This window comes from Choristoneura fumiferana, chromosome 9 (genome assembly GCF_025370935.1).
Source record: "Choristoneura fumiferana chromosome 9, NRCan_CFum_1, whole genome shotgun sequence".
NCBI lineage: Eukaryota > Metazoa > Arthropoda > Insecta > Lepidoptera > Tortricidae > Choristoneura > Choristoneura fumiferana.
Genome location: NC_133480.1, coordinates 1,423,865 through 1,444,672, shown reverse-complemented (window position 1 = coordinate 1,444,672; position 20,808 = coordinate 1,423,865). Strand labels below are relative to the sequence as shown.

At 41.1% G+C, this 20,808-nt stretch overlaps 1 protein-coding gene and 1 pseudogene across 2 annotated transcripts in view; one reads left to right on the top strand and one right to left on the bottom strand.

Moving 5' to 3' along the window:
• Smr (nuclear receptor corepressor smrter) overlaps positions 1–7,245 on the top strand; it is a 98,177-nt gene extending 90,932 nt beyond the window's left edge. The window contains 6 exon segments of the mRNA XM_074092506.1: positions 71–200; positions 734–870; positions 2,334–2,492; positions 2,919–3,086; positions 4,293–4,504; positions 4,639–7,245. Of these exon segments, the coding sequence (XP_073948607.1) occupies positions 71–200; positions 734–870; positions 2,334–2,492; positions 2,919–3,086; positions 4,293–4,504; positions 4,639–4,751 (919 nt within the window). The 3' untranslated portion in view covers positions 4,752–7,245.
• A 4,718-nt stretch (positions 7,246–11,963) lies between these two features.
• LOC141430922 (malate dehydrogenase, mitochondrial pseudogene) lies at positions 11,964–15,124 on the bottom strand (annotated as a pseudogene). Its single transcript, XR_012451677.1, has 3 exons — positions 14,873–15,124; positions 13,798–13,890; positions 11,964–13,018 (listed from the first exon to the last, which is right to left on the bottom strand). The product of XR_012451677.1 is annotated as a malate dehydrogenase, mitochondrial pseudogene (transcript).
• Between the last annotated feature and the right edge of the window lie 5,684 nt (positions 15,125–20,808).

Genomic DNA, 20,808 nt, shown 5'->3' with positions numbered 1-20,808 from the left:
AATAAATAGACGAACAGGGCAAGTCAAATAAAAGCTTGTAAAAACATCACTAACCGTTTTTCTTTTGCAGAGAGCGAGCGATACAAGCTATGCACGAGCGAGAGAGACACATGGCCATCGAGCAGCACCAGCAACACCAGCAACACCAACAACACCAACAACAACAGCAGATGCTGCACGAGCGACAACACCTGCAACAGGTAACAACAACAACAACAATCATCGTCGTTATATCTTTATTATACGTACACTACTGGGCGTACATAGGTCTGTCCCAAAGAATTGAATGACATCCAAAAAAGAAAAGACGGCGCTTTCGGGGAATAGGAGTCTGGACCCAGAAACATTGTACATTAGTATATGAAAGTTTGTATGGGTGTCTCCGTGTGTTTGTTAGTCCTTCACGTTAAAATGGTTTGACAGATTTGAATGATTTTTGGTATGTAGATAGCTGAACGTGTTTATAAGCACATAGGCTACTTTTTATCCCGACATTCCCACATGATCCGACTAAAATCCCAAAATTTCAATCCAATTAGAGACGTGAAGTTTTGCGCAGTTGTTTTTTATGCACCGTTAATGAAATCCACGATGTAATTTTATTGAGTTCCCTGTGGAGTTTTTCGGAATTTCAAGTCAACTGTTGAACTCCTAGACCTAGGTTTACGGGTTTTTCATAATTTTTGGGGATTGCCGTAATCGGTAAACTTGACACTTTTTTCTGTTGTTATAGCAACAACAACAACAGCAACAACAGCAGCAGGCCCAACAACAACAAGCGCAACAACAGGCTCAGCAACAGGCGCAACAACAGGCGCAACAACAGGCACAACAACAGGCGCAACAACAACAGCAGCAACAACAACAACAGCAACAACAACAACAACAACAGCAGCAGCAGCAACAACAGTCCGCGGCGAGCGGGACGGACGGCGACAGGAGACTGCTCGGCCCTTATAAGCACCATCGGTTGCCTGCGTCGCCGCATCACGACCCAAGGAAAGACGCGTGAGTATACGACAAAACTTCTGTATGTGTTTACTTTACGACGATGGCGAGAGCGCTATTTAAAATTTAAAGCGGAGGAACGAAAACTCTTAGTCTTGTAGCGAGGGATTCAAAGTACACTGGCCAAGGAAAAATATTTCTGCCGCTGCAGCGAGATACACTCTACATTTTATTTATGTACCAATCTTCGATTTTCGAAGGGGCCAGCCAAAAATTTTGTTCTGCTTTGGAAAGTTAGGAACAAAATCAGAATCCGACGATTTCAGTTTCAGGGATTACAAAGAATTTTGATGAAATCGGTTTGTTTACACTTTCCATAAATTGGATTGGCAACGTATAGATGACCAATTATAGAAGGAACTTAAAACTACCACAAAAATGCATGTCTGGAAAATTTAAATTTTAATCCTACTTACGGTTTAAAGAGCGACTCTGGAGAATGGAACGAATAGCAACGAGTGGCAAGAAAAAATAGTTCGACCCTAATACAACAAGCAATGATAATGAGATGATCCTTGGTTGTTGTCAGACGGCCCGCGGCGGTGGCGGTGGCGGTAGCGGGGGCGGGGCGGGCGCGGGGCGCGGCGCGGGCGCGGCGGCGGCGGACGGACGCCCGCGACCCGCGGAGGGCACGCTCACTGCCGCCTCGCTCATAGACGCCATCATCACGCACCAGATCAGCCAGTCGGCGGACCAGAGGTTCCCCGTGAGTATTTATTAATATTGATTTATTTATTTATCAATAAAAAAGTAATGAAAACAATGCGCTGTAGTTTAGGTATACACATAAAACACAAAACTCTTTATGTATGAAAAAAAATATTATTTTTACAACTACTATGTCTTGCTACATAACATTAAGTTTTGGAAAAAAAATAGTTTTTAATACAATTTCTTTTTTTTCGAAATTCAGGACATTGATTTACTACTATTACTAATATATCAGAATTGAACTGAACTAGCATACAAAGAAACGTTAATAAAGAAATAAAAACTTTTAAAATACCACAGTAACAGGCTTATTGTCTTTACAAAAATCTAATTAGTCCGTAAAATATCAGAATATATTGGATTCGTATTATCTTTCTTATAAATTAAACCGTCCAGTTAAGTCCAGTTAAAGTTCCGCGTAACGTTACGCCGTACGATGCTTTATGGTTTGATACCCAATTATTTTTATGAATCCCAAGTAGATTGGCTCCGCCTGCGTATTTTGGGTGCTTTGCACCTTGGGAGGTGCAACCGAAAGAAAAATTGGCGAAAAAATATGCTTCGTACTAATAAAGGCTTATGTTCCAGATAATCCGCGAGTGCTCGCCGGCGCGGGCGGGGGGGGGCGGGGGGGCGGGCGCGCACGAGCGGCGCGAGTCGCCGCCGCGCGAGGAGCCGCCCGCGCACACGGCTAGTATCAAGCTGGGCGACCTCGCCTCCAACATCATCACGAGGGACTTCTGCAGCCCCACCGCCGCGCCCCACCACCACAAGTTAGTACATGACTGGCTGGCATATCGGATCGCGATATTGTTGAATAATGTTTAATATTTGTAAAGGCTGACCAGAAATATAAAAAACCTGACGCGAGGGCAGCACTTTGACGTTTTATATTGCAACATTCTTTACACTTACTGTACGATAACAAAATAACACTTTAAAATACCACGCTTAACTTTGACAGCAAATAGACAGATGACATTTTTGAATTTAGTGTTACCAGTGCAAGAAATTAGTTCTATTGGTTTTCCGCAATATGACGTAGTTTTTTATAATTCTGGTCAGCCTTTAATAATGTAATGTTTGTCGTAACTCTTTGCTGCTGAGCTGAACTCCGGTCCCGGTCAATTCGTCCCTTCTTTATTTGTTTACCTGTAACACATAACTAATTCGTTTTGTTTTTTTTTTCATATGTACAGCAGCAGGTACGCGGCAGGCGTGTCCGGCGCGGAGTACACGGCGAGCGGAGGCGGAGGCGGAGGCGGAGGCGGCGGCGGAGCGGAGGGCGAGTGGAAGCGCCGCGACCCGCCCAAACACGCGCCCTACCTCGAACCTGTCAGCCCTCCTGACACACACCACGCTAACAGGTCACTACAAAAACATGTTCATTTACTAGCTTATACTTGTGGCTCGGCTTGCGTTGAAATCAGGCGTAACAAATAAAGTTCAGAGCGTTTATACCTGCTGAGCTGGCAACGTTGCATTTTTGATAGTTTTTCTCGATTATTCCATAAAAATTTAATGAACATTAAAAATGTAATCTGATAGAACTCTTCTTAAAATATTAGTTAATGTGTCTACTCCAATAATTATTCCTGATAGACTTTTGAGTAGACACATTAACTAATATATTAAGAAGAGTTCTATCAGATTACATTTTTAATTTTCATTAAATTTTTATGTAATAATCGAGAAAAACTATCAAAAATGCAACTTTGCCAGCTCAGCAGGTATAAACGCTCTTAAAACTTTAAATTAGATGTTAACTTCTGCTCGCGGTTTTGTTCTAGACATGTGTCCGAAAAGTGATCTGATTCACTAAATCCGTCTCTTATATCGGAACCTACTCCGTTGTTTTTACTACTACTATACTCCTTGGAATCGATAACGTTCGAAAATCGAAGTTCGTATCGTCTCGCTCACTCTCGTATTAAATAGTATAAGTGTCAGAGGAACGGAACGACACGAACTTCGATTTTAGAATTTCAGAATAGCCCCGCAGATTCCATCTGACTTTTTTGAATCTGGATCCGAATTTACCCATTTCTATGTATTGTACCGTTTACTTTGGGGATTCAGCCGCATGAGGATCTGACTTTTTCGCATCTTCAGATCCGGAATCACCCATTTCTATGTACGAGTACGAGTACTGTACTGTTCACTTTGGGGATTCGGATCCGCTTAAGTATTTAACTTTTTGAATTTTCCGATCATACTCATATTCGTATTCATTTATTCATTATAACCATGACAAATAAATATTACAGTGCAATATGGACCCTGGTTGGGGCAAAGCAACAACGTATCCTTAACTTATCCGGATTTACCCTCCTTTATAGTAATTATATTTGTTCACTGCAGCGATTCCAATCCGCTTTAGGATCTGACTATATCTATACTTGACTAACTATATCTATACTATAACAATATCTTTGTTACTGCGTTCTAGCAAATAAACATTTCTGATTTCTGACGCTTTTGAATCCAGATCCGGATTTACCCATCTCTACTGTATTGCATTATTGAGTCCACATCACTGACAGAGTAGTAAAGCAGAATTTGTCGTGTTTCAGAAGCACCAGCGGGCGCCGTTTCTCTGGCTGCGTGGCGGGCGGCGTGCTCACGGCCTTCGACTACGTGACCAACCGCATCGTGGAGGTGATGCGCAGCGACGCGGACGAGCGCAAGCCGCTGGCCTTCCCCGCCGCCTACGCGTACCCGTACAGCGCGCTCAACGTGCCGTCCGCCGCGCCCGCCGCGCCGCCGTCCGCCGCGCGCGCCGACGGTACGACCCAACACTAATACCCTCACGCGGCGACCCATGCCGCTGCCTTGCCCGCCTACCTGCTGCCTGGCTGCCCATACAGCGTAAGCCTTTGCTCATGATCACGTATTAAACCATTCCCTTCTTGATTGCAGGCTCAGCGCCTCCCCCTACGTCGTCGGCACCGGCGGCGTCGGCGGCGCCCGCGCTGCCCGAGCCCGCGCCGCTCATGTCGGCGCAGTACGAGCCGCTCTCCGACGAGGACTGACGCCCGCCGCGCCGCGCCCCTCCCCCGCGACACGCCGTCTGCTGAGCGACATCCACCACGGAACTGATCCGGCTTCGAAGGACCATGTCCGCTTCGAAGGACCATATCCGGTTCCAAGGACCATGTCCGGTTAGAAGGACTATGTGGTGTTAGAGAACAATGTCAGACTCGAAGGACCGCATCTGAATCTAACAATGGACGGTTCAAAAGATCAATCCGGCTGGAAAGACCACGCCGAGCTACCAAAATCCATCGAGACAAAAGATGAAAGAATGACAAAAAGAAGTAGAAGAAAGAACTAACGATATTCTTTTGTCTTTCTTTATTTCGACTTAAACTACGACTGGTCATGAGTAAAGTGAAAATTGTAAAAAGATCTGTCATGAACGATCTAAGAAGCGATATCGCGATAAGCGAAACTGAGACAGCAAGCACGAGCGAAACTTGCGAGAAACAAAATGGACTTGAAAAGAATATGTATGTACATAGCATAGACGCAAGATTTTAATACATTGACTACGCCAACCGGTTTGGCTAATTTGACGTAAGCTAGGATAGACTTTAATGTAAAGCTTAATGAACTTAGACTCAGTGAAGTGTTATCTATAAAGTGGACAGAAACGTGTAAATTATAATTAACTAGGTCATATAAAGCAGGGAATATATTCGAGTTGTGGCAAGCTTTAAAGTCTAGAGGAATCTGTGAACAGGCAACGGTTAGGGATAACAGTTTATCATTTAAAGGTGCGCCGGGGCGTTTGGGAAAAACGTAACTTGCAACGTCCCGTGTGTATACTGCCACTATTTTACCTCAACTGGCTGCAATCTGAACGACAGCCTTCCCTGATGCTTATGTACTTGCTACTGCCCTTGTATCTCCTAAAATTCAAGTTATTTGTTTCCAATGGGCCCATATTGGTTCGCATAATTGTTAAAAGTCATAACGTGTGTCATAACTTTTTTCTCTGAATCCAACAAACCTAACTTAGAGTTCTGCAGGATGACTCACAAAAGTTATGACAGAATTACATTATGACTTTCTAAAATTATGCGACTATGCCTTGACAAGTTCGTATGTGACACGTTCGTATGTGTGTGAATTACTAATAATTTAATAATATGCCAGACATAGTGGGTGGGTACGCGACTAAATAGTAGCAAAGCGCTGGTTTTCAGAAATAAAAAATAATCGGAGGTTAAATTCCAAAATAGCTTAAGAACCACTGATGACACGAATTTGAATGGATGAAATTGCTTTTAGCTACAATACAAGAACATTTTACCAGTGATTTTTTTTGAACTATCTTTAAAGTTGGTTTGAGTTTAATCAGCTTCAAAAGGGGTTAGGTGCGTCTGTATGTATATATGTGTATTCGCAGATATTATAGTCAATTGTGAAAGAAAATGTTGACATGTTAAATTTAGCAAAATTACTTCAGGGATTATAATTTTATTTACATTTGAAGTATTTGTATCACGAAAATTCAGTGAAATTGGCTTATATTGTTATCATGTACGAGTGTCGATATGTTTATTTGTTATTTGAGGTGAGTACTGAGTATGTTCGCATCTGGGGTTCGAACGAATCTTTTAGTATCCAGGTCTTCCGCCCCATTCGCTAGGCTAGATGTCCATTAGATTACTAGCAGCAGATTCCTCGGCAACGCGATTCCTTCGCGGGCGTCGGCTAGCGAGCGTACCCCCTGTATATATCCGCACCTTGTATAGTCGCCGGCGTCCGCGGCAACGATTTAATTATAAATAGTGTACAACGGTTAAAGGTTAATATACATATGTAAAAGTGTATGGTCGTCGTGTATACATTCTGTGCATTTGTAATTATATGATAGTCTTAAGTTACTATAGAGATTTCTTTTTTTTTTTGTTAGCTAGGTGTCGTTGGAGGACGAAGGCGAGGGCGCCCGCGGCCCGCACGCCGGCCTTTGCTTTGTGTGTGCTCCTACTGACTCCGCACGGCCCCAAAGCCCTAAAACAGCCTTAATTTTCCACAAGTAGCGTTATTCTAACCTTGAATTCACATTGAAACTGAACGGTCGAAATACGAGTTTAACGAATTTAGAGTGATGTTGATGAAACCACCAATCGACGTTCTTTCAAAGCATGATTTTGTTGGGGATTAGTTAGTTATGACGTCATTTATAACATTATTCACTACACATGTAGGTACTATTTCTTTCAAAGCGAAAACAAACTAAAAATGCAATTTTGCAGTTAATTGAAAAATAATTTGCTTTTCTGGGATTAAATACATGACCAATAAGTTCCAGCAGTCAAGGGAATACAAGCTAGTACATTCCTTTACGCTGGTACCTACTTCCTTAGACTCATAGCGTGTAGAAGTCATCTATCTTGCTCCAACCTACGCGTATTATATCACACTTTCTCTTCCATGTATGTTCTATTCTATACTCAAATCTGCCTTCGCTTAATATATTTGGGCGATAAATTGTTCAAGTTTCAAAAAGTGATTTAGGTTATATATTTGACTACTTGGGCAAAATAAGGGTGGATTGCACACTCGCGGCTTTTTAACGCAAGCCGTGAGGGCATTTCAACAAAGAATTAAGACAGAGCTGCAGACATTGATGCTAATCGTTTCCAGCACTAAAATAGCTTTGTGTTAGTTCTTTGCGTGCCGCTTTGAAGTTATCAGTGAATAAAACTACTGTTTAATAAATACTAATATAAACTTTGACAATCCTTAACTAAGGTACGGGTGCATCAAACTGTGTAATTCTGACATCATACAAAATAAGCTTTTGTTAAGAATATTTTTTGATACAAGCTTATTGCTGACGGTACTTTTTCTTGACTGTGCGTGCGTTAGCATCTTACTACATATTCATACTAAATTTCAAGTCAATATGATATTTAAAACATACATTTCAAGTTGAGTAAAACGATTGTAATAAAAACAGTAGGTTTTTCACTGACAGCAAACCACATCGACTAATTGTAATTAAATACTGTCGAGAGAGTTATTGCCGGTTTAAACTAAATTATGCTCCTCTTATATTGATGCAACACGAATGCGTCTAGCTATTGACTGTGTCACAGACACAGACACTAAACGACGCAATCAAATGCACCAGTCACAACTTATTGACTGTTTAGACTCAATTACTCGATTTGGCGGTATTTTTGTTAGTTAAGTGGTGAAAGAATGCGGCCGCGCGGGTCCAGTTTATTTCAGCCTATGCGTGTCGGTGATCCCCAGAAATTAACTGTAAATAATCACCTATTAATGTCTAAAATCTTTTTATACATTTAAAGTCCTCAAAAGGCATTAGATTAGGACAAAATGTCAGTTCGTTTTAACTTTACGAAGCCTGATTTTTCACACTTCAAATCCAATATTATTTTTACTGGTAATTGTTGTGGACAGATATTTACTTTTTTACTTCTCATCGCCATGAATCATATTAAAGTATACATAAACGTCATATTGCAGTTAACGCGTAATATGTTTATGATATTTATATCTTTCTTTTGTAAAATGTATTTATTGTTTTATGAATTGCTCATTACAATCAAATTTAAAAAGCCCAAATACTGCAAGCGATGAGGTATAAGCATTTTTTACATCTAATTTTAGCGTGTTAGTTAACCTAACATTTCATAGTTTTTTTTACACGTGTATTTGTATATTTGTGTAGTGATCCCGACACGAGATGGCACGATGTTAAATGTCTTATAATTATGTAAAAACGACTGATTAAATTAAAGTTGCGTTGTGGTTCCGGCGCGCGGGGCGCGGGGCGCGGGGCGAGGGCCGAGCGGCGCCTCTCGACATTGTGATTTCTTTATAAATTGTAATGTTAATAATGTAATTTAAGTAGCCGAAAGAAGAGATAATCCTTGTAAGTCCGGATCAAACGAGGAAACGTTTGGAGGACTAAATCAATAAATATGATGCAAATCGACGCTGGGTTTTATTTTTTATCATTAGGCAGTTGAATTGAATTTCCACGGGAATTTACTAAATTTGAGTATGAAGGACACCTGGGTGAAGACCAAAAAGTTGCACACCGTTAAAGCTGCGTTAGCAGGAAGTTAAAATTTCCACTTTTTGATATGAAAATGACAATAACCTTTATTGCCTAACATTAATTTTTCCATTGTGACACGAAAATTAATCATACAAAAATGTATGGATAATTTTCGTGTCACAATGGAAAAAAATAATAGTAGCATTACGGTGTGCAACTTTTTGGTCTTCCCCCACCTATGCAACATTCATTGTCTCTATAATTAGACAGACAGCGCTAGCTGTCAATATTTGTGATTTTAGGAGCATAAAATAATTTACACGGATGAAAAATAGCTTGTATGCAATTCTACAAATCCGGCCGCCTGCATGCCAAATTCAGTCCAGCTGTCAAGCGTGAAAGAGTACGAGTATTTACCAAACATGCACGCACATAACAAATTTTGGCATTATATTAGTAGAATTTGTAAGGATTATTTTACCTGAAAATAATCGCCAAAGAAAGGCCCTATAACAAAGGCCCTATTCGAGGGTGTACTAGGCCATCCGCCGCCGAGCTACAAGTATTTACCGAAGTGAGGCGACGGTGCGATGAACACGAATGCGTAACAGAGTTAGCATAAATAGAAGCATAGTACACGTCATTTTTAAAGTAAGCTTCACTGCCTTGGCTATTACTTGTACTTGTATTTATATTATTTAAAACTTAAATATTTAAACGAGACGATACGAACTACGAAATCGAATTTCGTATTAGCCCCTGAGATAGGTGTAGAATTTTACCGTATTAGAAAGCATTTCCACCAGTGTGCGAAGATGCATTGCGAATGTGTTTGTCATGAACCAATAGAAACGCATCATTTAGCTATCCTGGTTCAGCGCACCGCAACCCGTCCGTTACAACACCCCCTTACACCGCTCAGCTGCCTCGCACATCCCTGGTGGAAACAGTCACAACGTTCTACATCTTCGCACCGCTAGCTACCTCGTACATTGATCCCTTTAAGGGATAAGTTCGCCTTTGTACATCTTATTATCCTGTGTTATGTTATTTTCATGTGTTTTTATGCACAATAAAGAGTTTTACAATACAATACAATACATCTCTGGCGGAAAATGGCAAAAACGGAACCCTTATAGTTTCGCCTGTCTGTCTGCCTATCTGTCCGTCCGCGGCTTTTCTCAAGGAATATCATTGCTAGAAAGCTGTAATTTTGCACGAATATATATGTAAACTATGCCGACAAAATGGTATAATAAACAATCCAAAAAAAATTTTTTTTTAGAGTTACCATAGACGTAAAGTGGGTTTTTTTTTCTCATCCAACCCTATAGTGTGGGGTATCGTTGGATAGGTCTTTTAAAACCAGGGGAGTTGCTCAAACGATTTTTCGATTTAGTGATGTGTTTGCAAAATATTCAACTTTAAAGTGCAAATTTTCATTAAAATCGAGCGTCCCCCCCCCTCTAAAATCTAAACCGGTGGGTGGAAATTTAAAAAAAATTCAGGATGGTAGTAAGTATATCAAACTTACAAGGAAAACTATAACGGTTAAGTTTTCTTGTCAATTATTAGTAGTTTAAGAGTAAATAGCAGCCTAAGGTATAAAATATACCTAAACTTGGAATATTCCGTACAAAATACGAAATCCTTAGAAAAATATTACTTATTTTTTTCGTAATGGAATGGCTACGGAACCCTATTTCGGGCGTGTCCGGTTTCATTTTTTATTTTTATTCAACTTATGGAAAACGAGCAAGTGGGTCTCCTGATGGTAAGAGGTATTTCAGATGCGTTGCCAACCTAGAGGCCTAAGATGGGATACCTCAAGTGCCAGTAATTTTGCCGGCTGTCTTACTCTCCACGCCGAAACACAACAGTGCAAGCACTGCTGCTTCACGGCAGGATTAGCGAGCAAGATGGTGGTAGCAATCCGGGCGGACCTTGCACAAGGTCCTACCACCTGCAATCACTATAGTCCCGTATAGAGCGCATTCTGCCGCAATTATCTATAAATACAACTTGGCTAGCTCTCAAAAACGCCACTCAGTCGCCATCATGGAGAGAAGCGCTAGGTTTAGTTACAGCAACCCTAAATCTCGAACCTGGACTGGAGTGACTGTATTTGCCGCGTATTTAGTGCTGCTTATGGTGGAAATATACATTGAATTCTACGAGAACCAATCGCATTTGAGAGTGTACAATCATGTTTGTAAGCTGATAAGTGGCTTGGACGTTGTTTAGTAAATTGTTCGTATGATTTAACGAGGGGAATGACTTAAAAACAAGTGAAAACGTGTTTGAATAGTGTAGTGGATTAAGGAATATTCAAAGAGTACAATCATCTGCATTAATACCTGCCACAACGGAGCGTGAAAAAATATCCGACACGTCCTATTGACCCTAGAAATAGTCTTATCCGATTTATGCAAGCTGTCATAATATGGAGATTGTCTTTTAAAACAATTACGAAGAATTTTGCCAGAGTAGAAGTTACCAAGGATTTATTAGATCGCAGACTGCAGATTGTAAATGTACAGAGTTTCTTGCCGAGTTCTTCTCAACAGAGGAATTCCGAACCGGTAGTTAGGTTGTGATTAAGTTTGGTATTTACACTTAAGATGAAAGATAGTTTTATCCAAATTGCAGTCCCCGCGGGGCAGCGATAAGCGAATTCCTCACAGACAAAGTAACGGGAACAGTTAGTGTATGTAAATGTTGATACTGGTTGCGAATAAAGCTGTCAGTAAATGCAATCCTAATGTTATTTAATACGCATAGTGGTCAAGGCAAAGAATCCATCTACGGAGAACATTCAACGATTTACAGCGAGCGAATTGTGTTAGTATCATGGCTCAGTATAAAGCGCGTATGTGTGATATAACCACAAACTTTAAGAGTAAAGATACCAAAAACACTGTAGCATGTGTTTTATTAAAAAAAACATTTTTTTTTTTGACCACTACTTTGTTTTTATTTGAAACGTTGCACTAGCTGGCGTGAAAGCTGTCACGAATCAGCGTTTCTCTTATGTTTATGTCAAATTATATTGCTCCACAAAAAATCTTAAAATTTAATCACAATGTGGTAGTTAAAGCTAAACAGCAGCTCACAGCAGAAAACAAACGTCTGATCAATTTGTTTCCATTAAAAAATACACACTGTTTCTATTTGTCAGAGGATAAAAATAAATAAAAGATAATTTAAATGTAGTAATATTTATTACCACTTCCGTACACAATATATATAAGTATATATATATACAATCATACCTCCATTTAAACATGTTAACTTTGGCAAGGTGCATCTACTGTAATACCTCGTCTTGGGAATACTTCCATTCGAAAAAATAAAACTTTGCTTAAAATGCAAAATAAAAAACAATACTCGTAACAATCTAGAGATGACGTTGTAACCTACGTAACCATGCTAAGACCAGGCCAGGTCCTAATGTGTATTTAAAAAGACCAAATGCCGGCTTAAATCGATTCAAAATGGTCTACGACCATTTCTCGGCATTGGCATAGAAATTGCTCAAAAAGGTTCTTTATACAACATTTTAAACAGACGAATGTCAGTATGGTAAATATCAACAAATAAGTATCAGTGTTTCGTAATAAAATAGCTATAAATATTACAGGAATCTCTACATTTAGACTTTAGATCAGGGATGGCGAACGCTGATTAATGTGCGATTTTTTTATGGCTATGACGTACAGTCAAGTGAAAAGATATCAACACAGCCAAAGTTACCAAAAATATGTATACATGACTTTACGCACTTAACATTAAGGACGTGTATACATTTAGATATTTTTGTAACTTTGGCCGTGTCGATATCTTTGCACTTGACTGTACCTTCTTCTTTCTTCGGATTCTTGACTTTGTTGTTGCATGGAAGAAAATAAAACTATAAATTAAATTAATACATTTGATGATTACTGGCCTGCCCGAATTCTTTGCTCGCGTGCCATTCGTCCGCCATCCCTGTCCATATTATTTCTTCCTACACTCCTAGTAACTCTGCGCCTGGTCGAACTATCCAATCTACTTCCTGGCGAAGTCTTCTCCGGTCTTGATGTTCTTCTTCAGCTCAGGGATGGCTTCCTTGAGTAGTTGCTTCTCATAGTCGTTGAGGGCTCCGAAGCCCAGGTTCTTGGAGACGCCGTTCTTGCCAAAGGCAACGGGGTTCGCGAAGTACGTCGCTTCAGTGAGGTCTGACTTGATGTAGGCGCACTCGACCACGTTGGACTCGCCCTGGAATATGATAGATTACTTTATAGATTTGTCTACTTAAGTATCCTCTGAGGGTAAGCTGGAAAAAATAACTTATTGAGGATAAGATACTACTTTCTGCTTGTTAGGATCTGTGCATTTTTCCGGGATAAAAAGTAGCCTATTGTCACTCTGGCCCGTAAACTATCTCCATGCCAAAAATCACGTCGATCTGTCGCTCCGTTTCGACGTGAAAGACTGACAAACATACAAACACACACACACACTTTCGCATTTATAATATCACTAGCGTTTACCCGCGGCTTCGCACGCGTAAATCATTTTAGATACAGCAGTTGAATTGAAATTCCGGGATTTTACAAAATTCTCGTGGGAATTCCGAAAAATTACATCGTGGTTTTCATTTACATTGCATTAAAAGCCACTATGCCAAATTTCGTGACTCCCCCAATTTGGAATTTCGGGTCTTTCGTGGCTTTCCTTCGTGAGCCGAACGGTTGTTATTTCGAGATTTTAACCCTATCCTGTGGAAATGAATATCGGGATAAAAAGTAGTCTATATGTTATTCCAGATGTCCAGCTATCTGCATACCAAATTTCATCCAAATCCGTCCAGCCGTTTTAGCGTGAAGGAGTAACAAACATACACACAAACTTTCGCACATAATATAAAGTAGTAAGTAGGACTAGCTGTGCCTGCGACTCCGTCAGCATAGAAAAGTAAAAAGATAACTTACGCTAGTAAACAGCTAACTCACGCTAGGAAAAGGCTAACTTACGCTAATCAAAACCTAACTTACATTGAGTCCCCGGAGCACGGCGTTGGTGAGGCGCGCGCCGGCGTAGGCCATCGACAGAGTGGCGGACCCGCCGCCCGCCTTCGCCTTCACCACCTGCGACAAACAACCATAATGCATTAGGAAAAACTAGTGGCCGTCACTAGGCCAAAGTATTTTGACCTTGACCTATGGCCTCTCAAGCAGAGAATTGTGGGTTCAAACCTCTCGAGTTTTTCGAAAGTCATGGTCGAAATCACATTTGAAATTTCCTACGAGCTTTGCGCTGAAGAAAAACATCGTGAGGAAACCTGCAACTTCTTGCGAAGAAATTCAATGGTGTGTCAAGTTTCCAATCCGCACTGGGCCCGCGTGTGAACTACGGCCCAAGCCGTTTCATCTTGAGAAGAGGCCTGTGCCCAGCAGTGGGACGTGAGATGATGTATAGCTCGTGGAAAATATCAAATTGAATTTAATTTCGCACATAAATTACGAAAACCTCAGAGATACGGGCCCGGGTTTGAACCCACCCATAGTGCATATTAGCCTACTCGTAAATTGAATATTTAACTTAGACCTTACCTCAGTACCTGCCTCCTGTGTCCTCTTAGTCAGCGCTTCGATCTTGCCCTGGTCACTGAGCTTCAAAGCGGGGTTGCTCTGACTCAACACAGGGATAAGCCGTGGTGGCCTAGTGGTTTGACCTATCGCCTCTCAAGCAGAGGGTCGTGGGTTCAAACCCCGGCTCGCACCTCTGAGTTTTTCGAAATTCATGTGCGGAATTACATTTGAAATTTACCACGAGCTTTGCGGTGAAGGAAAACATCGTGAGGAAACCTGCACAAACCTGCGAAGCAATTCAATGGTGCGTGTGAAGTTCCCAATCCGCACTGGGCCCGCGTGGGAACTACGGCCCAAGCCCTCTTGTTCTGAGAGGAGGCCTGTGCCCAGCAGTGGGACGTATAAAGGCTGGGATGATGATGATGATGAACACAGGGATGATAGTGCCCCCAAGTGTCCCCCGATAACGCCCGGGTTTGAATCCACCCATCCATAGTGCATATTATAGCCTAAATTAGATATTTCAGTTTGAACATACCTCAGTACCAGCCTCCTGTATCCTCTTAGTGAGCGCTTCAATCTTGCCCTGGTCAGTCAGCTTGACGGCGGGGTTGCTCTGACTGAGCACGGGGATGATGGTGACCCCCGAGTGTCCCCCGATGACCGGGATGGTGACTTTGCGCGGGTCCACGCCGTTGATCTCTCCGATGAAGGCGGCGGCACGGACCACGTCTAGGGTGGTGACGCCGAGCACGCGGTTAGCGTCGTATACGTTCGCCTGGGGGACACAGGTTGGTTACTAACGTCACAGTATAAAAATATATAGTCTATAGAGTTTACCCGCGGCTCCGCACGCGTAAACTATTCAATCTGGTAGTTGCAATTAAAAATCCGGGTTTTTACAAAAAAAAAAAACCCAATATTAATATCATTGAGGTTGTGTTAAGAACAAAATGTCCAAAATTTCAAGACTCAACCCAGCGGTTGAAATTTCCAGCTTGTATCCCTATTCCGTGGGAATATTGGAATAAAAAGTAGCCTATATGTTATTCCAGACGTCCAGCTACCTACATACCAAATTTCATGACTCTTAAACCCAGCGGATGTAATTTCAAGATTTTATCCCTATCCCGTGGGAATATCTGAATAAAAAGTAGCCTATGTGTTATTCCAGATGTCCAGTTTTAGCGTGAAGGAGTAACAAACACACACACACAAACTTTTGCATTTATAATATTAATAAGTAGGAAGTAGGATAGTCTCAGGCCCTGTTTACATTATTCCAGAAGCATTACTTTAACATTTTGTTGAACAGTGCTTAAATACTGACCGTTGACTGTGCCCAGATTATACATTATGAAAGAAATTTGTTTGTTTGTGTTCTATTCAGAGTTAATTAGTAACAAAAGGACATTATGTATGTTTAATAGTTTAATTTTCGAGAGTTCCAGACAATCGGTGGATGCAGGTGAGATTTCTTAAGATATATGGCCTTATAATCCATACTAATATTATAAATGCGAAAGTAACTCTGTCTGTCTGTCTGTCTGTCTGTCTGTCTGTCTGTCTGTCTGTCTGTCTGTCTGTTACGCTTTCACGCCTAAACCACTGAACCGATTTGGATGAAATTTGGTACAGAGATAGAATAGACCTTGGGAAAGAACATAGGCTATCTTTTATCGCGAAAAAGAGGCTTTTAGGGGTTGAAATAGGGGATGAAAGTTTATATGGTGGAAGTTCGTCGCTGTCGAAGATAAAACCATGAAACTTGGAATTTAGGCATTTAATCCATACTAATATTATAAATGCGAAAGTAACTCTGTCTGTCTGTCTGTCTGTCTGTCTGTCTGTTACGCTTTCAAGCCTAAACCGCTGAACCGATTGGGATGAAATTTGGTACAGAGATAGAATAGACCTTGGGAAAGAACATAGGCTATCTTTTATCGCGAAAAAGAGGCTTTAAAGGGTTGAAATAGGGGATGAAAGTGTATATGGTGGAAGTTCGTCGCTGTCGAAGATAAAACCATGAAACTTGGAATTTAGGCATTTAATAAGAAATAAGTCGATATTTAGTTGAGCTTTTTTGAAAATTCAACCTGTGAGGGGATGAAAGTTTATATGGAAGGTCTTCATTATCGAAGATAAATCGATGAATCTTTATTAAACTTGCTATTTCGGCACGTGATAAGAGACAAATAGATATTTGTTCGCGCGTTTTTTAAAATTCATCCTGAGAGGGGGTGAAATAGGGGATGTAATGAAAGTTTATATGGAAGATTGTCATTGTCGAAGATAAATCGGTGGTTCTTTATGAAACTTGGCATTTGGGCACGTAATAAGAGATACATAGATATTTGTTCGGATCGGATCGGGGCGGAGGCAGGGTGGCAACGGAGTGGAGCGGATGCAACGGATGGAGCGGAGACAATGCGGGCTACAGCGGAGGCAGTGAATTAGAGCGGAGGCAGTGGATCGGAGTAGAGACAACGGAGCGGAGGCATCGGAGCGGAGGCAGCGTGGCAACGGAGTGGAGCGGAGGCAACGGATGGAGCTGAGACAATGCAGGCTGCAGCGGAGGCAGTCAAGTAGAGCGGAGCTGAGGCTGGCGGAGCGGAGGCTGGCGGAGCGGAGGCTGTGGGGAGGAGGTAGCGGAACGGAGGCAGTGGAGCAGAACGTAGCGGACGCTGCTGAGCGGAGCGGAGACTGTGGAGCTGATTGATGGTGAATGACAAAAAAAATTGTTTATAAAAAATGTCTCATTTGAAAACTTTACCTGCGGGGGGGATGTTAGCAGAGGGGATGATGCAGTGTTAGCAGAGCCTATTAAGCTCATAAGAAAAATGTACGCAATGTGAGGTCATCATGAAAAAAATTATGATTTTCAGATTTTTCTTATTTATTGTGCTATAAGAGCTACCTTTATGCAAATTCCAAGTTTCTAGGACAGCCGGCAGTGCGCTATAACTTTTTCTGTTAAGGCAATTTGTATGAAAACACCTTTTTAATGACTGTAGCCAGTTTAATACATCAGTGACTGTAGCTTTTGATTACATTGACTTAGAGAAGTTTGACAGCTATCGGGACTATTGATCTGAGTTTAGGATTTAATTTCAACTAGATACCTATACCCCGCGCGTTTACGAGATAAAGGGTCTTGACAGACAAGCGGACGGACGGACAGCAAATTGATCCTATAAGGGTTCAATTTTTTCCTCTTGAGGAACGGAACCCTAAAAAACATTGTTCTGGCGCTTTTCAAATTAAAACCTATTTACTTGAAAATATGGGGATGAAAGTTCTTACGGAATTCCAAACAAATTTACTATAAGTATATTTATCGGAACTCTGTGTAGCTAAAATTCCGTCTTAATTATAATCCTACCCTCCTAACTTACAATAAAGGACGTAAGGTGTCAAGAGTTCACTATGAAGAATGAGTCCTTTTGTGTTGGCATTGTAGAATACACGTCGTTTTGCTAAAATGTGGCTACCCGCAAAATAATTATGTTTTACTAAAGAACATGGATGGATGGAAGAACAAAAAAAAATTTATATTCATAGCAATGTATTGAAATGGTTATTTTCAGTAAACCGTAGAAGTTTCTATGTGCTATTATTGGCAGAATAGGTATCCTAAATACATTAAGGCGCTGTACGTAGTGAAAACTACAATTTTAGAAAATATTTAAAATATACTTACACAATACTTACAACTGCAATTTTTTTATATGTATATTTTCAGTCTATTAGCTAGTTTTTGACTTCATCAAAAACACGATTGCTGACAAAAACCTCGATAGATTATTTTTTTGAAAAAGAGCCTTCATTTACACGTTAAACCAAATATTATGAAAACTATTATGAATATCAACACAAAATTTGCTTTATTAAATAGTTTTTAGTAGATTTAGATTTATGCTTCATAGATTTTCAATAGGTTGAGTACATCAATCATACCAATTTATTTCGTCTTTGGCAAAATAAAAGGGTTCTAGCGCGCGGCGGCGGCCAAGTATTTCCCAGTCGCCAGTACACGCGTGTACGTAGTCGACGACGGACCTGTGCACATTTTTCTAATGCGCTAGTACTACTTTTGAGAGCAAATAATATGGGTAATCGCAGTATTAAAAAAGTTAAGCGAAAGAGGAAACGCATAAGTGAACTCAGAGCACATATGAGAAGCATTAGAGTACCTAAACGGTAAGTACCTACCACACACTAATCGACCGGCCGGAGTCGGGCCGAGTCAGCAGGGCTACTACGAAACTCCAAACTCGAAGTTCGTGTCGTGCGGCCCCTCTCGCTCTCGTACTAAATAGTATAAGTGTCAGAGGGACCGCAACCCACGAACTTCGAGTTTCGTAGTAGCCCTGCTGAGCGGATTTCACATTCGTACTACGACCGCAAGCTGGTTGGCGCGGGCCTCGGCTGCTCACGGACGCGGACGGCTTCGTCCAGATTCTACCGCGACTGCCATACAAATGGTAGGCACGTTGTATAACCTATACTACTCACGGCGAACATGCGGCGAACCTTGCGGCTACTACGAAACTCGAAACTCGAAGTTCGTATCGTACCGTCCCTCTCGCTCTCGTATTAAATAGTATAAGTGTCAGAGGGACCGCACGACACGAACTTCTAGTTTCGAGTTTCGTAGTAGCCCTGCTTGATCCCTTTGACAGTTTCACTGACATTTCTGATAGTAGATGCAACAGTTTAGATTTTCTCATTTTTTTGCAGGCAAAGGCATCTTGCATTCAGCCAAGTTATTTAACATAAATTATTTTAATAAAATAAGATGGTTGCACTTGGTTGCACTAGTAAATTATTGTCAAAAACATGTACTCCAACTGCAATCCGGCTGCAAAATGGGAGTTTGGATGCAGTTATTGCGCAGTTAGTACAACTGCACCAGCACGACCCGACTGTCAGAGGACTGCATTCCAACTGCCATTTTAGGCAGTCGGAGTGCGGATCTTACGCAGTTCTGATGTAGTTCTGCCATTTTACAGCCGGATTGCAATTGGAATGCGGTCCGTGTGTACCAGACCGTACATTACGACGCCTACCGCCTACCTTATCAGCGACTTGTTTATTATAGGAACTTCGATTTGTAATTTACCTTCACGTAAATCAAGATTGGTTTTTTGGAATCTTTTTATATTTTTTATTTCCATTCCAATTTTTTTTTTTCTCTTACGGTCATCCCGTAAAACCTAAATTGAAAATACAAACTGAAATATAGATGCACAGAAAAAGCAGAAAATAAGACCAGCACTGGGAATCGAACCAGGTCCTCGGTATTCCGTACCGCGTGCTATACCACTACACACTGCCGGTCAACCACCATGCTGGTCTCTCAAGTCACGAAAATAAGAAAAGCATCGCTTCATGCTCCAGACAATTTTGGAAGAGCTATAAATTTATTTAAAATTCATTGTTGCCGTCGACTGCGTCCGCGCGGAATCCGATTTAGAGCAATTTTTTATTATATCCCAAAAATATTTATTTTCCGTAACATAAAGTATCCTAAATGTTGACCAGACTAATAAGCTATCTAACTAACTAATTTGGCTCAGGGACCCAAAGAGGGTCTTGGCCTCCGAAACAAGAGCATGCCATCTGTCCGATCGTGCACAGCCTCTTGCCAGTCGTGGTCGTGGAGACGTCGATGATCCGCCAGGACACAATACTCCAGCGTACGCTCTTTCGGCAGCCCGATCCTCTCCTATTCGTAGTAGGTGGCCGAACAGCGAAGTCTGTGTGATTTTGTTACGCCGATGATGTTGGGTTCAGCCACAGCTCCTGGATCTCTCTCTTTTTACGGATCCTCCACGTGCGTCGTCTCTCTTGACAGGTCCCAGGATCTTACGCAAGACCTTCCTTCCGCTACAAGGAGTTGATGTTCTCTTTGTGAGTTAGTGTCCAGGCCTCACAGCCATACATAAGGACAGGTCTTACGACAGTTTTATAGATCCTTAACTTTGTATTCCTGCTGAGAAGCCTGGACACAACACCAATAAGCTATCACTACACAAAATTTCGTTGATTTCTATTTAGTAGTTTCTGAGTTATTATGATTAACTCAGGGACTTTATACATCCCCTTGGCCCATAGAGCTTATAGGAACGGAAGCATTACCATGTCTCGGTACCGCTCTGCTTTCAGAGCATGACATTAGTGCGTGTGAGCTAACTTTGGGTGGCAGACGTGAGCTTGCCTTCGGAATCCAAAGCTTAATGGTTGCTTGACCTGAAATGTATATTTCAGATTTTTATTTTATTTATGACGGTGGAAGCATTCTACACTTCTACTGAACGTAGATATATTATAGTTTAGATATAGTTAGTGTTTAGTTTTGTAACTAAGGGACCCCATACATCCCTGTATTATAAGAATATTTTTTTGTAATTTTTTCTATAATTGTATACTGTATTGTGTTTTTTGTACCTATTTTAGTTGCAATTATTTTAT